This window comes from Amblyraja radiata, chromosome 10, assembly GCF_010909765.2.
Source record: "Amblyraja radiata isolate CabotCenter1 chromosome 10, sAmbRad1.1.pri, whole genome shotgun sequence".
Lineage (NCBI taxonomy): Eukaryota > Metazoa > Chordata > Chondrichthyes > Rajiformes > Rajidae > Amblyraja > Amblyraja radiata.
Window position 1 is genome coordinate 32,578,955 of NC_045965.1, and position 17,484 is coordinate 32,596,438.

A 17,484-nucleotide genomic window follows, 5' to 3' on the forward strand; every position below is an offset into this window, starting at 1 on the left:
AGGGGCCACGCACAACAAGACTGCTAACTAACCCTTCCTCATTACTCAATACCCAGTCTAGAATAGCCTGCTCTCTCGTTGGTTCCTCTACATGTTGGTTTAGAAAACTATCCCGCATACATTCCAAGAAATCCTCTTCCTCAGCACCCCAGCCAATTTGATTCGCCCAATCTATATGTAGATTGAAGTCACCCCCAATATAACTGTTTTACCTTTGTTGCACGCATTTCAAATTTCCTGTTTGATGCCATCCCCAACTCCACTACTACTGTTAGGTGGCCTGTACACAACACCCACCAGCATTTTCTGCCCCTTAGTGTTTCGCAGCTCTACCCATATCGATTCCACATCCTCCAAGCTAATGTCCTTCCTTTCCATTGCGTTAATCTCCTCTCTAACCAGCAACGCTACCCCACCTCCTTTTCCTTTCTGTCTATCCCTCCTGAATAATGAATATCCCTGGATGTTCAGCTCCCAGCCTTGGTCACCCTGGAGCCATGTCTCCGTGATCCCAACTATATCATAATCATTAATAGGTATCTGCACATTCAACTCATCCACCTTATTACGAATGCTCCTTGCATTGAGACACAAAGCCTACAGGCTTGTTTTTACAACGCTCCTACCCCTTATACAATAATGTTGAAAAGTGGCCCTTTTTGATTTTTGCCCTGGATTTGTCTGCCTGCCACTTTTACTTTTCACCTTGCTACCTATTGCTTCTACCCACATTTTACACCCCTCTGTCTCTCTGCTCACACATTTAAGAACCCCACCACCTCTTATTCTCTGTTTATTATTTTTTTCTTCTTTCCCCCCTACATGTTGGGTGCTTCCCTTATCTGCCTCCCGCCTCACACACTGTCTACTAGCTTTCTCTATTTGAGTCCCTCCCCCAACCATTCTAGTTTAAAGTCTCCGCAGTAGCCTTTGCAAATCTCTCCGCCAGGATATTGGTCCCCCTCAGGTTCAAGTGCAACCCATCCTTTTTGTACAGGTCGCACCTTCCATAAAAGAGGTCCCAATGATCCAGAAATTTGAATCCCTGCCCTCTGCACCAGTCCTTTAGCCACGCATTTATCCTCCACTTCGCTCCATTCCTACTCTCATTGTCGCGTGGCACAGGCAGTAATCCCGAGATTGTTACCTTTGCGGTCCTACTCCTTAACTCTCCTCCTAACTCCCTAAATTCTCCTTTCAGGACCTCATCTCTTTTTCTACCTATGTCATTGGTACCTATATGTACCACGACCACGGGCTCCTCTCCCTCCCATTTCGGGATATCTTGGACACGTTCAGACATATCCCAGACCCTGGCACCAGGGAAACAAACTACCATCCGGGTCTCCCGACTGCGTCCACAGAATCGTCTGTCTGACCCCCTAACTATAGTCCCCTATTACTAATGCCCTCCTCTTCTTTTCCTTACCCTTCTGAGCAACAGGACCGGTCTCTGTACCGGAGGCCCGGCCGCTGTTGCTACCCCCAGGTAGGCTGTCCCCCCCAACAGTACTCAAACAGGAGTACTTATTGTCAAGGTGTACAGCCACCAGGGTACTCTCTAGTCCCTGCCTGTGCCCCTTGCCTCTCCTAACCGTGACCCACTTGCCTGCCTCCTGTGTCTTGGAGTGACCACCTCTCTGTAACTCCTCTCTATGACTTCTTCGCTCTCCCTGACCAGACGGAGGTCATCGAGCTGCTGCTCCAGGTTCCTGATACGGTCCCTTAGGAGCCCCATCTCGATGCACCTGGCGCAGATGTGGACGTCTGGAAGATTATCAGATTCCTTGACCTCCCACATCTGACATCCAGAACAGTAAACTGCCCTGGCCATCATTCTCCCCCTTACCTAGGATACAATACAATACAAAGTACAATACAAAGTACAATACAATACAATACAATGCAATACAAACTGCTGGAAGAAATCAGCAGGGGTCTGTCTCCCAATCAGCTGCTCCCCCTTGTCCGCTTCCACCAATCAGCGGCTTCCTCAAGCCCACTTGTTTTGAAATGCGAAAGTTGGAACGTTGCAGATTTCGGTGCTCCTCCCTCTGCGACCGCTCCAACAGCTCTCGGGCCTCATCAATCTCATCAATCTAGCTTGCTACCTTTTAACAATCCATGTCTGAAAACTGTCCAAAAGCCAATATCTCTGTAAATCTGAAATGTCTGTTTTCTATGGCTGCCCATATCGTATTGTTCTATGTACATTTGCTTTTAATTCTTTTATTTAATCAAATATCCACCCTAATACTACCCATAATTAAATCTATAAAATATAAACTATTTGGAGTGATTAATGTATGTCGTGAAACACTATTATTATTATTATCCCGTAACTATCTTGAAAAATGCTTCAAAAATTAATGGGAGAATTTGCGTACAGTTGGATTTCTGTAAGCCAGGTCATTCATAGCTTGGGATGCTCCTGTATATGAATATCGACTCCAATGTCCTGTTCTTCCACACTTGGGTTTCCTTCAGTTATTGTATAGTCCCTTGCCTTGTGGCACCTCTGTACTTAATTCCATTTCCAGACAATCAACACATACCTGCAGACTAAAGCTTTCACCCATGGCACGAACCACATGCTCAACATTTTAGTCATCTGCAGAGTTCTTCTTTAGATTGCCCCTAGATTTATTCTAATCCATCATTAATACTAGAGAAAGCAAGACTAAGTACCAAGGCCTGCGTCATCCCACTGGTTAGAACAGTTTACGTCACAAAAATACACTTAGACGCACATCTGTGAGGGATACTACTGAGGTTCAGACATTCAATTGTTGAAGTAGATATGACATTCAGATGGGGCCTTGTTAACTACATAGATAGTATTAATGAGGAGGGCAATATTGGAGTGCAGTCATAACAACAGCATTCATCTGATATTGATCTCATCTTGGTCAGATTCTGAGGTGAGTATTTGGTAAAATGCCCATGAAATCAAAAGGAAAATCTTATCTGTTCAATGCTTCAAGAAACTGGGTGGAAATTAGGTGGTTCAGGTCAATAACACATTCTGTGTGGAATACTGAAAATTCCTGACATCTCCATGGGGTAACGCTGGCAGTTTCATGTAGTACAGCTGCCATGTATTAGGTCATCGTGTTAGTGTGCAGGCACTCTTTGAGTTTTCTGTGTTTGCCAGAGCAATATGCCAAGCTCTCTGTTGCAAGTTCTAAGCAATGAAAATATTCCATGAAAATATGGTGTTGCAGAATATTACCAAGTTGGCCCACTGGCCCATCCTAGTGGCAACAATTTGAAAATCTAGTAGAACCATGGAACTGAGGTGAGGTCTTGAGGCAGAGTTGAGCATAATCCCTTCCAACGTAAGATGTGGATGGACTTCTATCAGGTAATTCATGGTCATTGCAGGAGACCATTGTGTGAAGTTTTCAAAGGAGGTCTTTCCACCCAATTATTTTGCCACGTTTCACTTTTTTTTCTAATGGTCCATGAGACCCTGCAAATATGAAAATCATCTGCAAAGTGTCAGCTTGGGTCTGAATTTTGTTAATCTTTGTTGTTTTAAAGCACTATTGAATCATTTTACTTGAATCGCATGATAGACTTTATACTATTAGAAATATTAAATGAATGGTGCTTACTCATTGTTTATCCTTGTTAAAATATATTTACAGTAGTTTTAAACGATGCCTTTATTTACTTAGCCAAAGCGAGAGTTTCAGTGAAAGCAAAGATTATGCCCAGTTTCTTGAAGCATTAAACAGATAAGATTTTTATTATGATTTCTTGGACATTTTACCAAATAATCACCTTGGAAACTGGGCAAGATGAAATCAATATGAAATCTGGGCTAGATACTTACCCAAGAGATCTGCATGTGTACTTAAAAATATTCAAGACTTAAAAGTTGGAAATGCTCCTAAAATGTGACATGGGATGTACGTGTTTTCTTGAACTGCTTTTGTTTTGTTTTCCAAAGATTATGGTGTAGTTCATATGTGAAGTATTTGCCCTGTGTACATCGGTCTTGCAACAGATCTAGGCTTGTACGCTATGTCTGACCAATTGGTTAGAATTATTTAGGACCTGACCAGAGCCTGATAGACCCCAACTACATGTGTTGGAGTCAGGCTGCATATGTAAACAAATAATAAGTATATGGCCTTGGAGCAGATTAGGCTGGGGTAGATCTTGATAAGTAAATACACTGCCTCAATACCATGGGGCACGCTGAGGGCCCACAAAAAAATATGTGTGTAGTGATAAGATTGGAGTCAGTTCCTATTTCTCAATGTTTGGCTTCACTGTAGAACCTGCCTATCCAATCTGAGCCATTAAATCTGACTGTAGCGTTACAAAGATTTAACTCCTTGGGTGCGGGAAAGTTTCAGATTGGCCATGGTCGGTTTGGGTTAAGGCTGGAGTTTTAACCTGAAGCAAATTTCAAGTAGGAAACAAATGAACTAGTGAAACAAGAATGCAATTTAGTTCAATCCAGTTTGTTTAATTTTGACTTACATAGGTTATGACTACAGGGTTTAAAAGGATTATAATGCTTTAGTGAGATAATAAATAACTGGATTTAAAATTAACAATAATAATAAAACTGCAAGTTATGGTTCGGTCAATATTAAAAAGATAATAATGCATTTTTGAAACAATGTTATGATCGTGAAGATTAAATGCATGGTATTGGTTGCTTTTATTATCCAGTGGCAGTGTCCTGATAATATACACAATCACTATTTGTTTTAAAAAAAAAGTCCAAAACTGATTTCACATTTCCCCAATAATTCCAAATTTAAAAAGGCAGCTTATGAATAATTTTACCCATTCACTGCTAATCCTGACAAAGTGATAATTCTCAAATACTGCTCATCCAACAAACAATCAAACTTGGACATTGAAGACCCACAAAAATAACCTCAATTGTTGACAGTCTTGTTGAAGTGAGAGTTAGCCTTTTGACTAACAGTTGAATCAATTCAATTCATGATTGAAAAATAATTGCAAAATAATAAACGAATCAATCTCTGATTCGACTGGATATGTAAAAATAATTAGAGGTTCATTCAGCAGCCCCGTGAAGGAACAGCCCAGACAACCGACTCCAAAGACTTGTCATTGTTAACCTTGAAATTATGCACAAGTAAGAAAAATGTATCCTCCCACTTACTTCCACAAGTGTTTAGGTTGAATGATATAGGGAAGAGATTATTATCATTCCCAGTGTTCCAGCATGCTGCTGATCACTCGGAAATCATTGAAGAAGAGAAAATGGTAAAGCTCCATCCCCAAGATGGTACCATTTCCCAATGAGTACTGAGTTTTTCCAAAATATAAATACCTGTAATGTTAGGTGCAGATCTCTGACACAACCTTTGGCCCTTAGTAATCATAAATTCACAAGAAGATCAACTACTTATCAACACAAGTATTTCTCATATGCTGCTCTCGCATATGTCAGAGTTTAATTGCTTGGTCTGGGAGAATGTTTATTAACTGAATGCAGTTTCAAGGATGCCTTTTTAATTTTCCAGTGACAGCTCATACATTCAGGCTGTGTACCACCTGTGCTTCCTCTCCAATCAGCGATTCAGAACCTTTCCATATCACAACAACCTTATCTACTATCTCAGTCCCCATGGATTTCGTTTTCGGAAGGCGTGCAACTTGGCACACCGTCATACTGGTAAGTGTGTAGCCTTTGACCAGTTAATATGATCATTAAATATATAAGCTCCGAATCAAAAGTTCAAAAGTGACTAGTGGGGTACCGCAATGTACTCCACTGCTGGGATCGCAGCTATTTACAATATACATCAATGATTTGAATGAAGGGATTCAAAGTGACATTAGCAAATTTGCAGATGACACAAATAGCGGAGTTAGGGGATATGGCAGTGTGAACTGTGAGGAGGATGCTATGAGAATGCAGGGTGACTTGGACAGGTTGGGTGAGTGGGCAGATGCATGGCAGATGCAGTTTAATGTGGATAAATGTGAGGTTATCCACTTTGGTAGCAAAAACAGGAAGGCAGATTATTATCTAAATGGTGTCAAGTTTGGAAAATGGGGAAGTACAACGGAATCTGGGGGTCCTTGTTCATCAGTCAATGAAAGTAAGCATGCAGGTACAGCAGGCAGTGACGAAAGCGAATAGCATGTTGGCCATCATAACAAGAGGAGTTGAGTATAGGAGCTAAGAGGTCCTTCTGCAGTTGTACAGGGCCCTAGTGGGACCACACCTGGAGTATTATGTGCAGTTTTGGTCCCATAATTTGAGGAAGGACATTCGTGCTATTGAGGGAGTGTAGCGTAGGTTTACAAGGTTAATTCCCGGGACGACGGGACTGTCATATGCTGAGAGAATGGAGCGGCTGGGCTTGTATACTCTGGAGTTTAGGATGAGGGGATCTTATTGAAACAAATAAGATTATTAAAGGTTTGGACAAACTAGAGGCAGGAAACATGTTCCCGATGTTGCGGGAGTCCAGAACCAGGGGCCACAGTTTAAGGTAGACAAAAGTGCTGGAGAAACTCAGCGGGTGCAGCAGTATCTATGGAGCAAAGGAAATAGGCAACGTTTTGGGCTGAAACCCTTATTCAGACTGATGTAGGGTGGGGGGGCGGGGAGAAGAAAGGAGAAAGGAAGAGGAGGAGCCTGAGGGCTGAGAGAGAGCTGAGAAGGGGAGGAGACAGCAAGGGCTACCGGAAATTGGAGAAGTTAATGTTTAGGCCACCGGGATGCAGACTGCCCAAGCGGAATATGAGGTGCTGCTCCGCCAATTTCTGGTGGTGCTCACTCTGGCCATGGAGGAGGCCCAGGACAGAAAGGTCGGATTCGGAATGGGAGGGGGAGTTGAAGTGCTGAACCACAGGGAGATCGGGTTGGTTAATGCGGACCGAGCGGAGGTGTACGGCGAAACGATCGCCAAGCCTACGCTTGGTCTCACCGATGTAGATCAGCTGACATCTAGAGCAGCAGATGCAATAGATGAGGTTGGAGGAGATGCCGGTGAACCTCTGTGGCACCTGGAATGACTGCTTGGGTCCTTGAAAGCAGTCGAGGGGGGAGGTAAAGCGACAAGTGTAGCATCTCTTGCGGTTGCAAGGGCAAGTGCCCGGGGAGGGGGTGGTGCGGGAGGGAAGGGAAGAATTGACCAGGGAGTTACGGAGGGAGCGGTCTTTGTGAAAAGCAGACAGGGGGGGAGATGGGAAGATGTGGCGAGTGGTGGGGTCACGTTGGAGGTGGCGAAAATGACGGAGGACTATTTGTTGTATGTGACGGCTAGTGGGGTGAAAGGTGAGGACTAGGGGGACTCTGCCCTTGTTACGAGTGGGGGGTTGGGGAGAGAGAGCAGTGTTACGGGGTATTGAAGAGATCCTGGTGAGAGCCTCATCTATAGTAGGGGAGGGGAGAATAAGGGGTAGGCCATTTAGAACAGCGACGAGGAAACACTTTTTCACACAGTGAGTTGTGAGTCTGTGGAACTCTCTGCCTCAGAGGGCAGTGGAGACCGGATCTCTGGATACTTTCAAGAGAGAACTCGATAGGGCTCTTAAAGATAGTGGAGTCAGGGGATATGGGGAGAAGGCAGGAACGGGGTACTGATTGGGAATGATCAGCCATGATCACATTGAATGGTGGTGCTGGCTCGAAGGGCCGAATGGCCTACTCCTGCACCTATTGTCTATTGTTTATTGTCTAAAGCCATATAAAGTTGTGACTATTATAAAATTGATAATTGAACTTTATTTTTTACATGTTTTTGAATGACCTTTTTCCTCATCTGGTTGAAGATAGATATTGAGGCTGTGGTCAGTAAAAAGAGGGAGACAAACTTCAAATGTTGGATTAGACAAATCCCTCGACAGGCTTTAATTGAATGAGTTAAAGGCTTTAGTATAGGATAGGCAAAAATAATCTTTGTGGCTTCAGCCTATTCCTTTTTCGGTCATTGATTATGTGAACGTTGTGTGAAATGGATACAATGTTGGCTCATATTCACACAGATTGTAACATTTTGTTCTTTTTAATGTATGACCGAAATTAACTATTCATTCATTCATTCATTTGGTTAAATCAGGAGCTCTCAAAGAGCATGAAATGGATCTGGCAGGAAAATCCCGAGAAATTCTAGAATCATAGTCATACAGCACTGAAACAGGCCCTTCAGCCCAACTTGTAAATACTGACCATGATGCTTCAGTTTAGCTTGTCCATTTGGCCACTTTTGGCCCATATACCTCTAAACCTTTCCTATCCATGTATCTGTTCAAGCGTCTTTTAAATGCTATTTTAGTACTTCCCTCAACTACATCACCTGGCAGCTCATTCTATATAGCCAACACCTCATAGTGAAAATGTTGCCCACGGGCTCCCATTAAATCTTGCCCCTTTCACCTTGAACTATATCCTCTGGTTCTTGATTTCCCTACCCTGGATAAAATACTGCATTCACCCTATCTATCCTCCACATGGTTTTGTACACCATTATTAGGTCACCCCTCATTCATCTGCACTTCAAGGAATAAAGACCTGGCCTGCCTAACTTCTCCCTATAGCTCAATCCCTCGAGTCCTGGCAGCATCCTTGTGAATCTTCTCAAGAGTCAATAGTGTTTTATTGCCATATGTCTCAGATAGAACAATGACATTCCCATTTGCAGCAGCAGAACTGAATATGTAAACACAGTACACCATAACCACAAAATAAAAAATAAAAATAAGTTCAGTGTACGTGTGTGTATATATATATATAAATAAGTACATATACACGAGTACATGCACATAGAAAACAGATAAACAATAGTGCAAAAAGACAAAACATAGAAAACAAACAAACAATAATAGTGCAAAAAGACAAAACCAATGCCCCCAAATCCATGTAGCTCCGTGCTTATTTAGAGGTTGTAGTGTTTAGCCTGATGGCTGTAGGGAAGAAGCTGTTCCTGAACCTGGACGTTACAGATTTCAGGCTCCTGAACTTTCTTACTGATGGCAGGGATGAAATGAATTACGCTCATTCCAGCATAACACTCCAATGTCTATATTCAATACCCTGACTGGTGAAGGCCAATGTACCAAAAGTCGTATTCACCACTCTTAGCTACCTGTGACACTCTTAGCTACCTACTTTTAGGGAACAATGTACTTGTACTCCTGGGCCCCTCTACCATATAACACAACCATTTACTGTGATGGTCCTGACCTGGTTTGACTTCCCAATATGCAACAATTTGCACTTATCTGCACTAAACTCCAGTTGCCATTCCTCAGTCCACTTGCCCAGCTGCTCAAGAACCTGCTGAAATTTTACAGGTATGTTAAGGCTAATAAGGTGACAAGGAAGAGGATAGGTCCCTTAAAAATCAGCATGGCTGCCTATGTGTGGAGCCACGGGAGATAGGTGGGATTTTGCCGTGGAGAAGAGCATGGAAGCTAAGGTATTGAGACTAATGAGACGTTATGTCTTGGACCACATGCATAATACTAAAGAGCAGGTATCTGCTGCCTTAAAGCACAGTAAGGGGATCATTGGGGCCTGAGCAACTACATTCTTAAGCTTTGTTGGATGCTAGGGAAAAAATTGCGGAGGCCCTTGCAGAGATATTTGCTTCATCTTTAGCTACAGGTTAAATTCTAAAAAACTGGAGGGTGGCCAATGCATTATTATTTAAGGACAGTGATGACAGGCCAGGGAATTGCAAGCCAATCAGCCTGGCATCTACAATGTGGGTAAGTTATTGGATGGGATTTTGAGGGACAGGATCTATCAGCATTTGAATAGACAAGGATAGCACAGATTTGGTGGGAAAATGTGTCTCACTAACTCGGTTGAGTTTTTTGAAGAGGCAACCAAGAGGATTGATGGCAGAGTGATGGATTTTGTCCATATGGCCTTTACAAAAGTAATGTGTAGTAAAGAACTGCAGACGCTGGTTTAAATTAAAGATAGACACAAAATTCTGAAGCAACTCAGTGGGACAGGCAGCATCTCTGGAGAGAAGGAATGGGTGACGTTTCGGGTCGAGACTCTTCAGTGATGTCAGGGGAGTGGGCAGTACAGAGGTAAAGTGTAGTTGGAGATAGTAAGACTGGTCAGAGAACTGGGAAGGGGGAGGGGATGGAGAGAGAGGGAAAGCAAGGCTACTTGACCAAAGTAATTGTTTGTTAAAACATTTAGAGAACTATACATGTATGTTTTTGGATCCTAATGATAGGCACCCAGAACATCGAAAGTGTTAAAAGAAGCTGGCTAAATGTTGTTAGTCCTCTTTAAATGTGCAAATTGTTTCACAGGGCTGTAGAAATGGCAGTGCATCACTCTTAGATAACGTAATCATTTAGTCATGTGGACAGATTACCATGGAACCATACAACACATGAGGCTGTCTTTAATGCATTGATCCATTAACCCTGTGTTATTTTGGTCTTCTGTTCTTTCATCATGACTCCACACAATTTTTCCTTTCTAAGTGCATATCCAATTACTTTGTAAGGATTATTCTTTCACTAGAACTTTCAGGTCGGAATAAATTGCTGTGTGAAACCAAATCTCATCTTCCCTCAGGTTCCCTTGTGAATTACCTTAACTCTGTGTCTTTTGATTCACGATGTTCTTTCTAAAAGAAATAGTTTATCTTGTTTACTCCCTCTTAATTTTGCACACCTCTTTATATCTTACATTAACCATCGAAAGACAGAAGAAAGTGGAGTAACTCTGCGGGACAGGCAGCATCTCTGGACAGAAAGAATGGGTGACATTTCGGGTCGAGACCCTTCTTCAGACATTAACCTTCTCTGCTTTGAGAACAATGTCAACTTCTCTATCCCTTCGTCTCCGTTACAGTGAAGGCCAAAGCAGGGAAACATAAGGCTGACGAGAGAAATTAAGGTGTTGGTCAAAAACAACATGGGACGGTTATAGGCAGCTGGGATCAAGTGCTTCCCTGGAGGAATTTCGGGAACTAAGGAGTAAACTGAAAAAGGAGATCAGAAGGGCAAAAAGGGGCCAGGAGATAGCTCTGGCAGATAGCTCTGGCAGACAATCCCAAAATATTTTATAAATACATAAGGGGGAAAAGGGTAACTAGAGAGAGAGAGTGGGACCTCAGGAATCAAAGCGGTCACCTCTGAATGGAGCCACAGGAGATGAGCAAGATCCTCAATGAGTATCTCTCCTCTGGATTTACCGAAGACAGAAAGACAGAGGAACTTGGGGCAGTCAATGGAAATGTCTTGCAAGCAGTCAGTGTTACCGTCGAGCAAGTACTGAAGGTACTGTCATGTATGAAGGTAGATAAATCTCCAGGGCCTTGTCAGATATATCTGATGACATTGTGGGAAACTAGAGAGGAAATTGCGGGAGTCCTGGTTGAAATTTATGAGTCATCCTAAAATACAGGAGCGGTGCCAGAAGACTGGAGGGTGGAAAATGTTGTGCCTCTTTTCAAGAAGGGCTGCAGGGAAAATGCTGGGAACTGTAGGCCGGTGAGCTTAACATCTGTATTTGGAAAGTTACTAGCGAATATGCTGAGGGATAGGATATACAGTCATTTGGATGTGCAAGGGCTGATTAGGGATAGTCAGCATGGTTTTGTACGCGGGAGGTCGTTTCCACAAATCTGATTGATTTTTTTGAAGACGTGACCAAAAAGGTCGATGAGGGCAGAACTGTAGATGTTGTGTACATGGACTTCAGTAAGGTATTCGACGAGGTACCGCAAGGTAGGCTGCTCTGGAAGGTTAGATCGCATGGGATCCAAGGAGAGATAGCTGAATGGGTAGGAAATTGGCTCCATGGAAGGAAGCAGAGGGTAATGGTGGAAGGTTGCTTCTCGGACTGGAGGCCTGTGAGTAATGGTGTGCCTCAGGGTTCGGCACCTGGCCCGTTACTGTTTGTCATCTATATCAATGATTTGGATGAGAACATACAGGGCAAGATTAGCATGTTTGCTAATGATACAAAAGTGAGTGGTTTTGCAGATAGTGAACATTGTTGTGAACGATTGCGGCAGGATCTGGATCAATTGGCCAGTTGGGTGGAGGAATGGTTGATGGAAATTAATACAGAGAAGTGTGAGATGTTGTATTTTGGGACGTCGAACAAGGGCAGGACCTACACAATAAATGGGAAGTCTCTGGGTAGTGTTGTAGAGCAGAGGGATCGAGGAGTACAGGTGCATGGTTCCTTGAAGGTTGAGTCGCAGGCAGATTAAGGTGGTCAAAAAGGCTTTTGGCATTTTGGCCTTCATCAGTCAGAGTATTGAGTAGAGAAGTCGGGAGATGATGTTGCAGTTGTATAAGATGTTGGTGAGACCGCATTAAGAATATTGTGTTCAGTTGTGGGCACCATGTTATAGGAAAGATATTGTCAAGCTTGAAAAGGTTCAGAAAAGATTTACGAGGATGTTGCCAGGAGTAGAGGGCATGAGCTTATAGAGGTGTACAAAATCATGAGAGGAATAGATCGGGTAAATGCACAGAGTCTCTTGCCCAGAGTAGGGGAATTGAGGACCGGAGGACATAGGTTCCAGGTGAAGGGGAAAAGATTTAATAGGAATCCGAGGGGTAACATTTTCACACAAAGGGTGGTGGGTACATGGAACAAGCTGCCAGAGGAGGTAGTTAAGGCTGGGACTATCCCACCGTTTAAGAGACAGTTAGACAGGTATATGGATAGGACAGGTTTGGAGGGATATGGACCAAGCGCAGGCAAGTGGGACTAGTGTAGCTGGGACATTGTTGGCTGGTGTGGGCGAGTTGGGCCGTAGGGCCTGTTTCCACACCGTATCACTCTGACTCAATGACCATGTCCTAGAGTGGAAACCCTCATCACGCAGATGCAGCAAAGACAGACATTGCGGGTAAGAGATAGCGTCTTTGTAAGAGGCAGGGTGGGAGGTGTTGCGGTATAGATAACTTTGACACCTCTTATAGGAGTCAAAAGTCACTCTCCTGTGAAGGAGACAGAGAGATGAAGAAAGGGGAGAGCAGTGCCTGAGCTGTTTCCCCCCTCTTTTCCCTGTGTCCCACCTGGATGTATACCAATTCGCTGATCCGGCCCCCTTACCCTCGTCCCCTTCCATCTATCTCCCTCGGGAAGGCTTCATGTTTCATCCGTCTTCTCTCCTTATTTTTGTCCTCTTTTCATCTCTGGACTCTACCCAACTGCCTATCTACAACCCTCCACTACCCATCTATTTCCTGCCAGGCTTTGTCCTGCCCCTCCTCTCCTCCATCTTTCTGCCCCCTCCTGCAATCAGTGCATAGAAGGGTTCTGACCCAAAACATCACCTATCCATGTCTTCCAGAGATGCTTCCTGACGTACAAAGTTACTCTAGCACAGTTTTTTCCCTAAATTAGCATCTACATTTCCTTGTGTCTACATCTTGAGACTACACTTCCAGTTCTCATTACTTCAATCAGGAGAAAACATTGTGCAAGAGTCTAGTAAATAACATGGGTTTGCTTTATTCATCAACATCAACATCCCATCAATTTTACTTCGGAGTCACGTGAGTGACTACGTGAAGAGCCCGCTCAGCACGCATGCGCGGCATTACGTTCAGCAGTGCAACAGCGGCCGCATCGGGAGTCAGGCGCTCCCGCTACGGGGTGAAAGAACGGACCGTCAGGTAAGCTCTGAGGTCGGGTTTTCTTTCACAGGAGAGCCTTCTGCTTTTCAGGCAGAGAAGAAAGGCTCTTGGACAAACCTGTCCCCCGCTCGACTCCACGGAGGAGCGTTCCATCTGGGGGGGGCAGCAACAAGGCGGTAGGACCGCTTACCGGGCGCTCCGCTATTCCCCGACACTGTGCCGAGCCCAGCCCGCTAGCGCCTGAGCAGCGGGCTGGAAGTAAAGCCACGGAAGAGGCGTCCGGCCGGTGGCTTCCGACTTGTCGGACGGGGACGTCTCTCCACCCGCCCGGGGGAGAGACAGCCGCCTGAGCCGCATGGAGCGGCTCCTGGAGCAGGAGCTCCAGCGAGACGCGCTTCGTGAGGGGCGCTCTCGCAGGGGGAGTTCAGGCACTCCCTCCACAGTGCCTTGTGCACTGCCCATTGCTTCCTCCTTACCCGAGGGTAGCTTTGGTGACCAGGACTGGGCTGGTCAAGAAGAGGGGACGATGGCTGAAGATCTCGGGAGTATGCAAGGGGTGCAGGAACAGGAAGAGCTGCTAGGTGTGGTGGACCGCTACGTGGCAACCCCACGTGCAGGAGGCTGTTAAAGGCCAAACCAGCAGCCAGCATTGACCACCTCTCCAACAGGCCCCTACAGGAGAGGTGGTCAATGAGGCCTCAGAAACGTATACAGCTCCAGAGAACTGTGAGTCCTTTAAAGTGCCGGCTGTAAACAGTCAAAACTGGGGGCACGTTGGGGCAAATATTCGGAACCAGGAGCTAAAACTGCAGCGGACCCTCAGGCTCCTGACGTCAGCCATCACATCGTTTGCTCGTTCCATGGACAAATACGGAGATGACCACAACCTTCGTAAACAAATCATAAGACCTGCCATAAAATCCTAAATTTGCGGGGTTGTGCATACCCCAGCCACTGAGCCAGACCCACTGCTCTTTGGCAAAAACCTCACAAAGCATATGAAGGATATGAAAGAGGCCTTAAAAAAATTTCGGTCTCATGAGGGCAGGCCCCGGGACAAGCAAACCAAAAACAATAATTCCTAAGCAGCAGCACCCCATCGCGTCCATCAGTCGACGTCTACCATATGGGACTGGTGAAAGCTCGGGGTCCGCATTCTATCCCCGGAAGTCTTCTTTAGACCAGGGCCCAGAGCGGACCCCATGGAAAATGCGCCACCCCTCAACGTCACCACCACGTCAGACAACGTGCAAGACTCGTTGGACCGGCAGGAAACAGAAGAATACCCATAACCATGGAGTTAGGTGGGTCTGGTTCCTACCAGCGTATAGCGAATAGGGGCTTAATACTAACAGGGGGGAGATTAGACCTGTTTAAAGAAGCACGGGAGTCTATCACGAGTGATCAGTATATACTCAATGGCATTAGTGGATACAAATACAATTCATACTAGAAAAATTGCCACCAGTTCAACATTCATCCCAGAGGGTATTTTCCCCTCTCCGTTAAAGAAACGAGAGGGACAAGCTGAACTGGTGAGACTAATTACAAAGGGTATCATGGGAAAACATGAACCTTTGGAATTCGTATCAAATATATTCACTAAACCCAAAAAAGATGGTGGATGTCGCATCATCATTGACTTAACTTCACTAAATATGTTTGTTAAGTATATACATTTCAAAATGGAAATGTTTGTTACTGCCAAACAACTAATTTCCAAAGGATACTTCATGGCAAGCATTGATCTTAAAGATGTTTACTATTTAGTACCATTCACAAGGATCATCGCAGATACCTGAAATTTACCTGGATGGGGCAGCTTTGGCAGTTTAAAGCGTTACCCAATGGATTCACATCAGCCCAAAATTATTCACCAAGATACTAAAACCAGCTCTGGCAATATTCAGAACACAAAAACATATTGTCATGGCATATCTTGATGATATCTTAAATGGTAGGCAAGACCATGGAATTGACTATGTTAGCTGTATCAGCTACCAAACAGTTATTCGAAACCCTGGGATTGTCTTACATCCAGATAAATCTAAGTTGAAGCCATCCACAATCATGGACTACTTGGGCTTCACAATTAATTCAGTCTACGTGACTGTAACATTGCCAAGAGACAAAACAGTTGAATTGGCACAATCATGCAACAATTTAATGGTCAACGAACTACCAACTATTCGACAAGTAACAGAGTAATTGGGAAAATGGTAGCAGCATTTCCGGCTACACAATTCGGACCTTTGCACTGTCAAAACTTACAAAGAGCAAAGGTACAGGCACCAAAACGACATACAGGTCATTATGATCGTGTCATGAAGTTACCCACTGAAGCAATATCAGAACTACAGTGGTGGGCAAAAAACGTTTGGCATAGTTTTCAGCCCTATTATCATCACTAACCCTACGTTAGTTATCCAAACAGATGCCAGTGCTCAAGGCTGGGGAGCAACTAACTCTATATCCAGCACAGGTAGTAGATGGACTAACCCAGAGTCATCATTATCACTTACACTGGGCATTAATTATCTAGAGATGTTGGGTGACTTTTATGGTTTAAAAGCATATGCACAAATATGCATCACTTGCATGTACGGTTACAAATAGATAATACTACGGTGGTGGCCTACATTAACCATATGGGCGGCATAAAATCGGTATCATGCGACAAGTTGGTCAACACAATTTGGCAATGGTGTGTCGAAAGACATATTTGGCTATCAGCAACTTACCTGCCAGGTAAGCTGAATACAGTGGCAGACACCAGGTCACGTAAATTTAATGACAACATCGAATGGATGTTAAACCCCAAAAAATTTGCAAAAGTTATCAAGCAATATGGCACGCCAGATATCGATTTATTTGCATCAAGGCTAAATCACCAGGTACCTATGTATGTCGCTTGGGAACCAGACCCTGAGGCAGCAGCGGTAGATACGTTCGCGCTGGATTGGGGAAATTCTTCTTCTATGCATTTCCTCCCTTCTGCCTCATCAGTCGGGGACTACGCACAATACAAATGGACTCTGCTTCAGGTATTTTGATAGTACCCGACTGGCCTACGCAGCCATGGTTCCCAATACTCCATGACATGGTTGTTGAAACTCTGATGGTATTCCCCAGTGACCCAGAGTTATTAACACCCAGTGTCGGGCACAAGCCACCCGTGCCATGAAAAAATCAAACTCCTGGGTTGCAGATTCTGCACAAACCACTTCTGGGACTGGGATTATCAGAACAAACAGTCGACACCATGTCAGCATCCCTCCGAACATCCACTAAAAGACAGCACTTGTCCAGCATCAAAAAATGGGAGAAGTACTGCTTGGATACAGGGACCACCTACTCAACCGCTACAGTTACCAACGTACTGGAATTCCTGGCGAACCTTCACCACGATGAAGGACTCAGCTACAGAGCCATCAACACAGCTAGATGTACCCTGTCTGTCTATTTAAAACCAGCTCCAGGACAACAGGCCATGGGGTCCCACCCGCTGGTGGTCAAACTAATGAAGGGTATTTACAACTCTAACCCCTAGTGGCGGCGCGGCTCTGGCTGCAGCGGCTCTCCGGCAGTCCTGCTTGTTTTGTGTTTTTTGTGTTGTTTATTTTCGTTTTGGTTAGTCTAGTTTTGGTTTTTAGTTTCTGTTTTGGGGGGGGGGGGGGTTGAAACGGGGCTTGCTGTCTCTCCCTGCGGGGGAATGCGACTTTTTTGTCGTATTCCCCTTCTCTGCCTCCGTCTGCGCTGAGGCCTAATGGCGGAGCTGGCGACCTCGAGGCTCAGGAGGCAGAGCCCGCCAGAACTCGCACTGGGCTCGCTCCCGTGAGGACGTCCCGGCTCGGGGCTGGAACAGTGCTTTCGTGAGGGGCTGTGACGCTCCCGTGAGGATGG

General features: G+C 44.7%; 1 protein-coding gene across 2 annotated transcripts in view; it reads left to right on the forward strand.

The window, feature by feature from the left end:
- The window catches only part of LOC116977756 (cytochrome P450 4B1-like), a 104,749-nt gene that overhangs the window by 58,373 nt on the left and 28,892 nt on the right, over positions 1 to 17,484 (forward strand). For both annotated transcript variants that reach the window (XM_033028497.1, XM_033028496.1), the window contains exon 6: positions 5,517 to 5,668. In XM_033028497.1, coding sequence (XP_032884388.1) covers positions 5,517 to 5,668 — 152 coding nt within the window. The remainder of the gene's footprint in view (positions 1 to 5,516; positions 5,669 to 17,484) is intronic.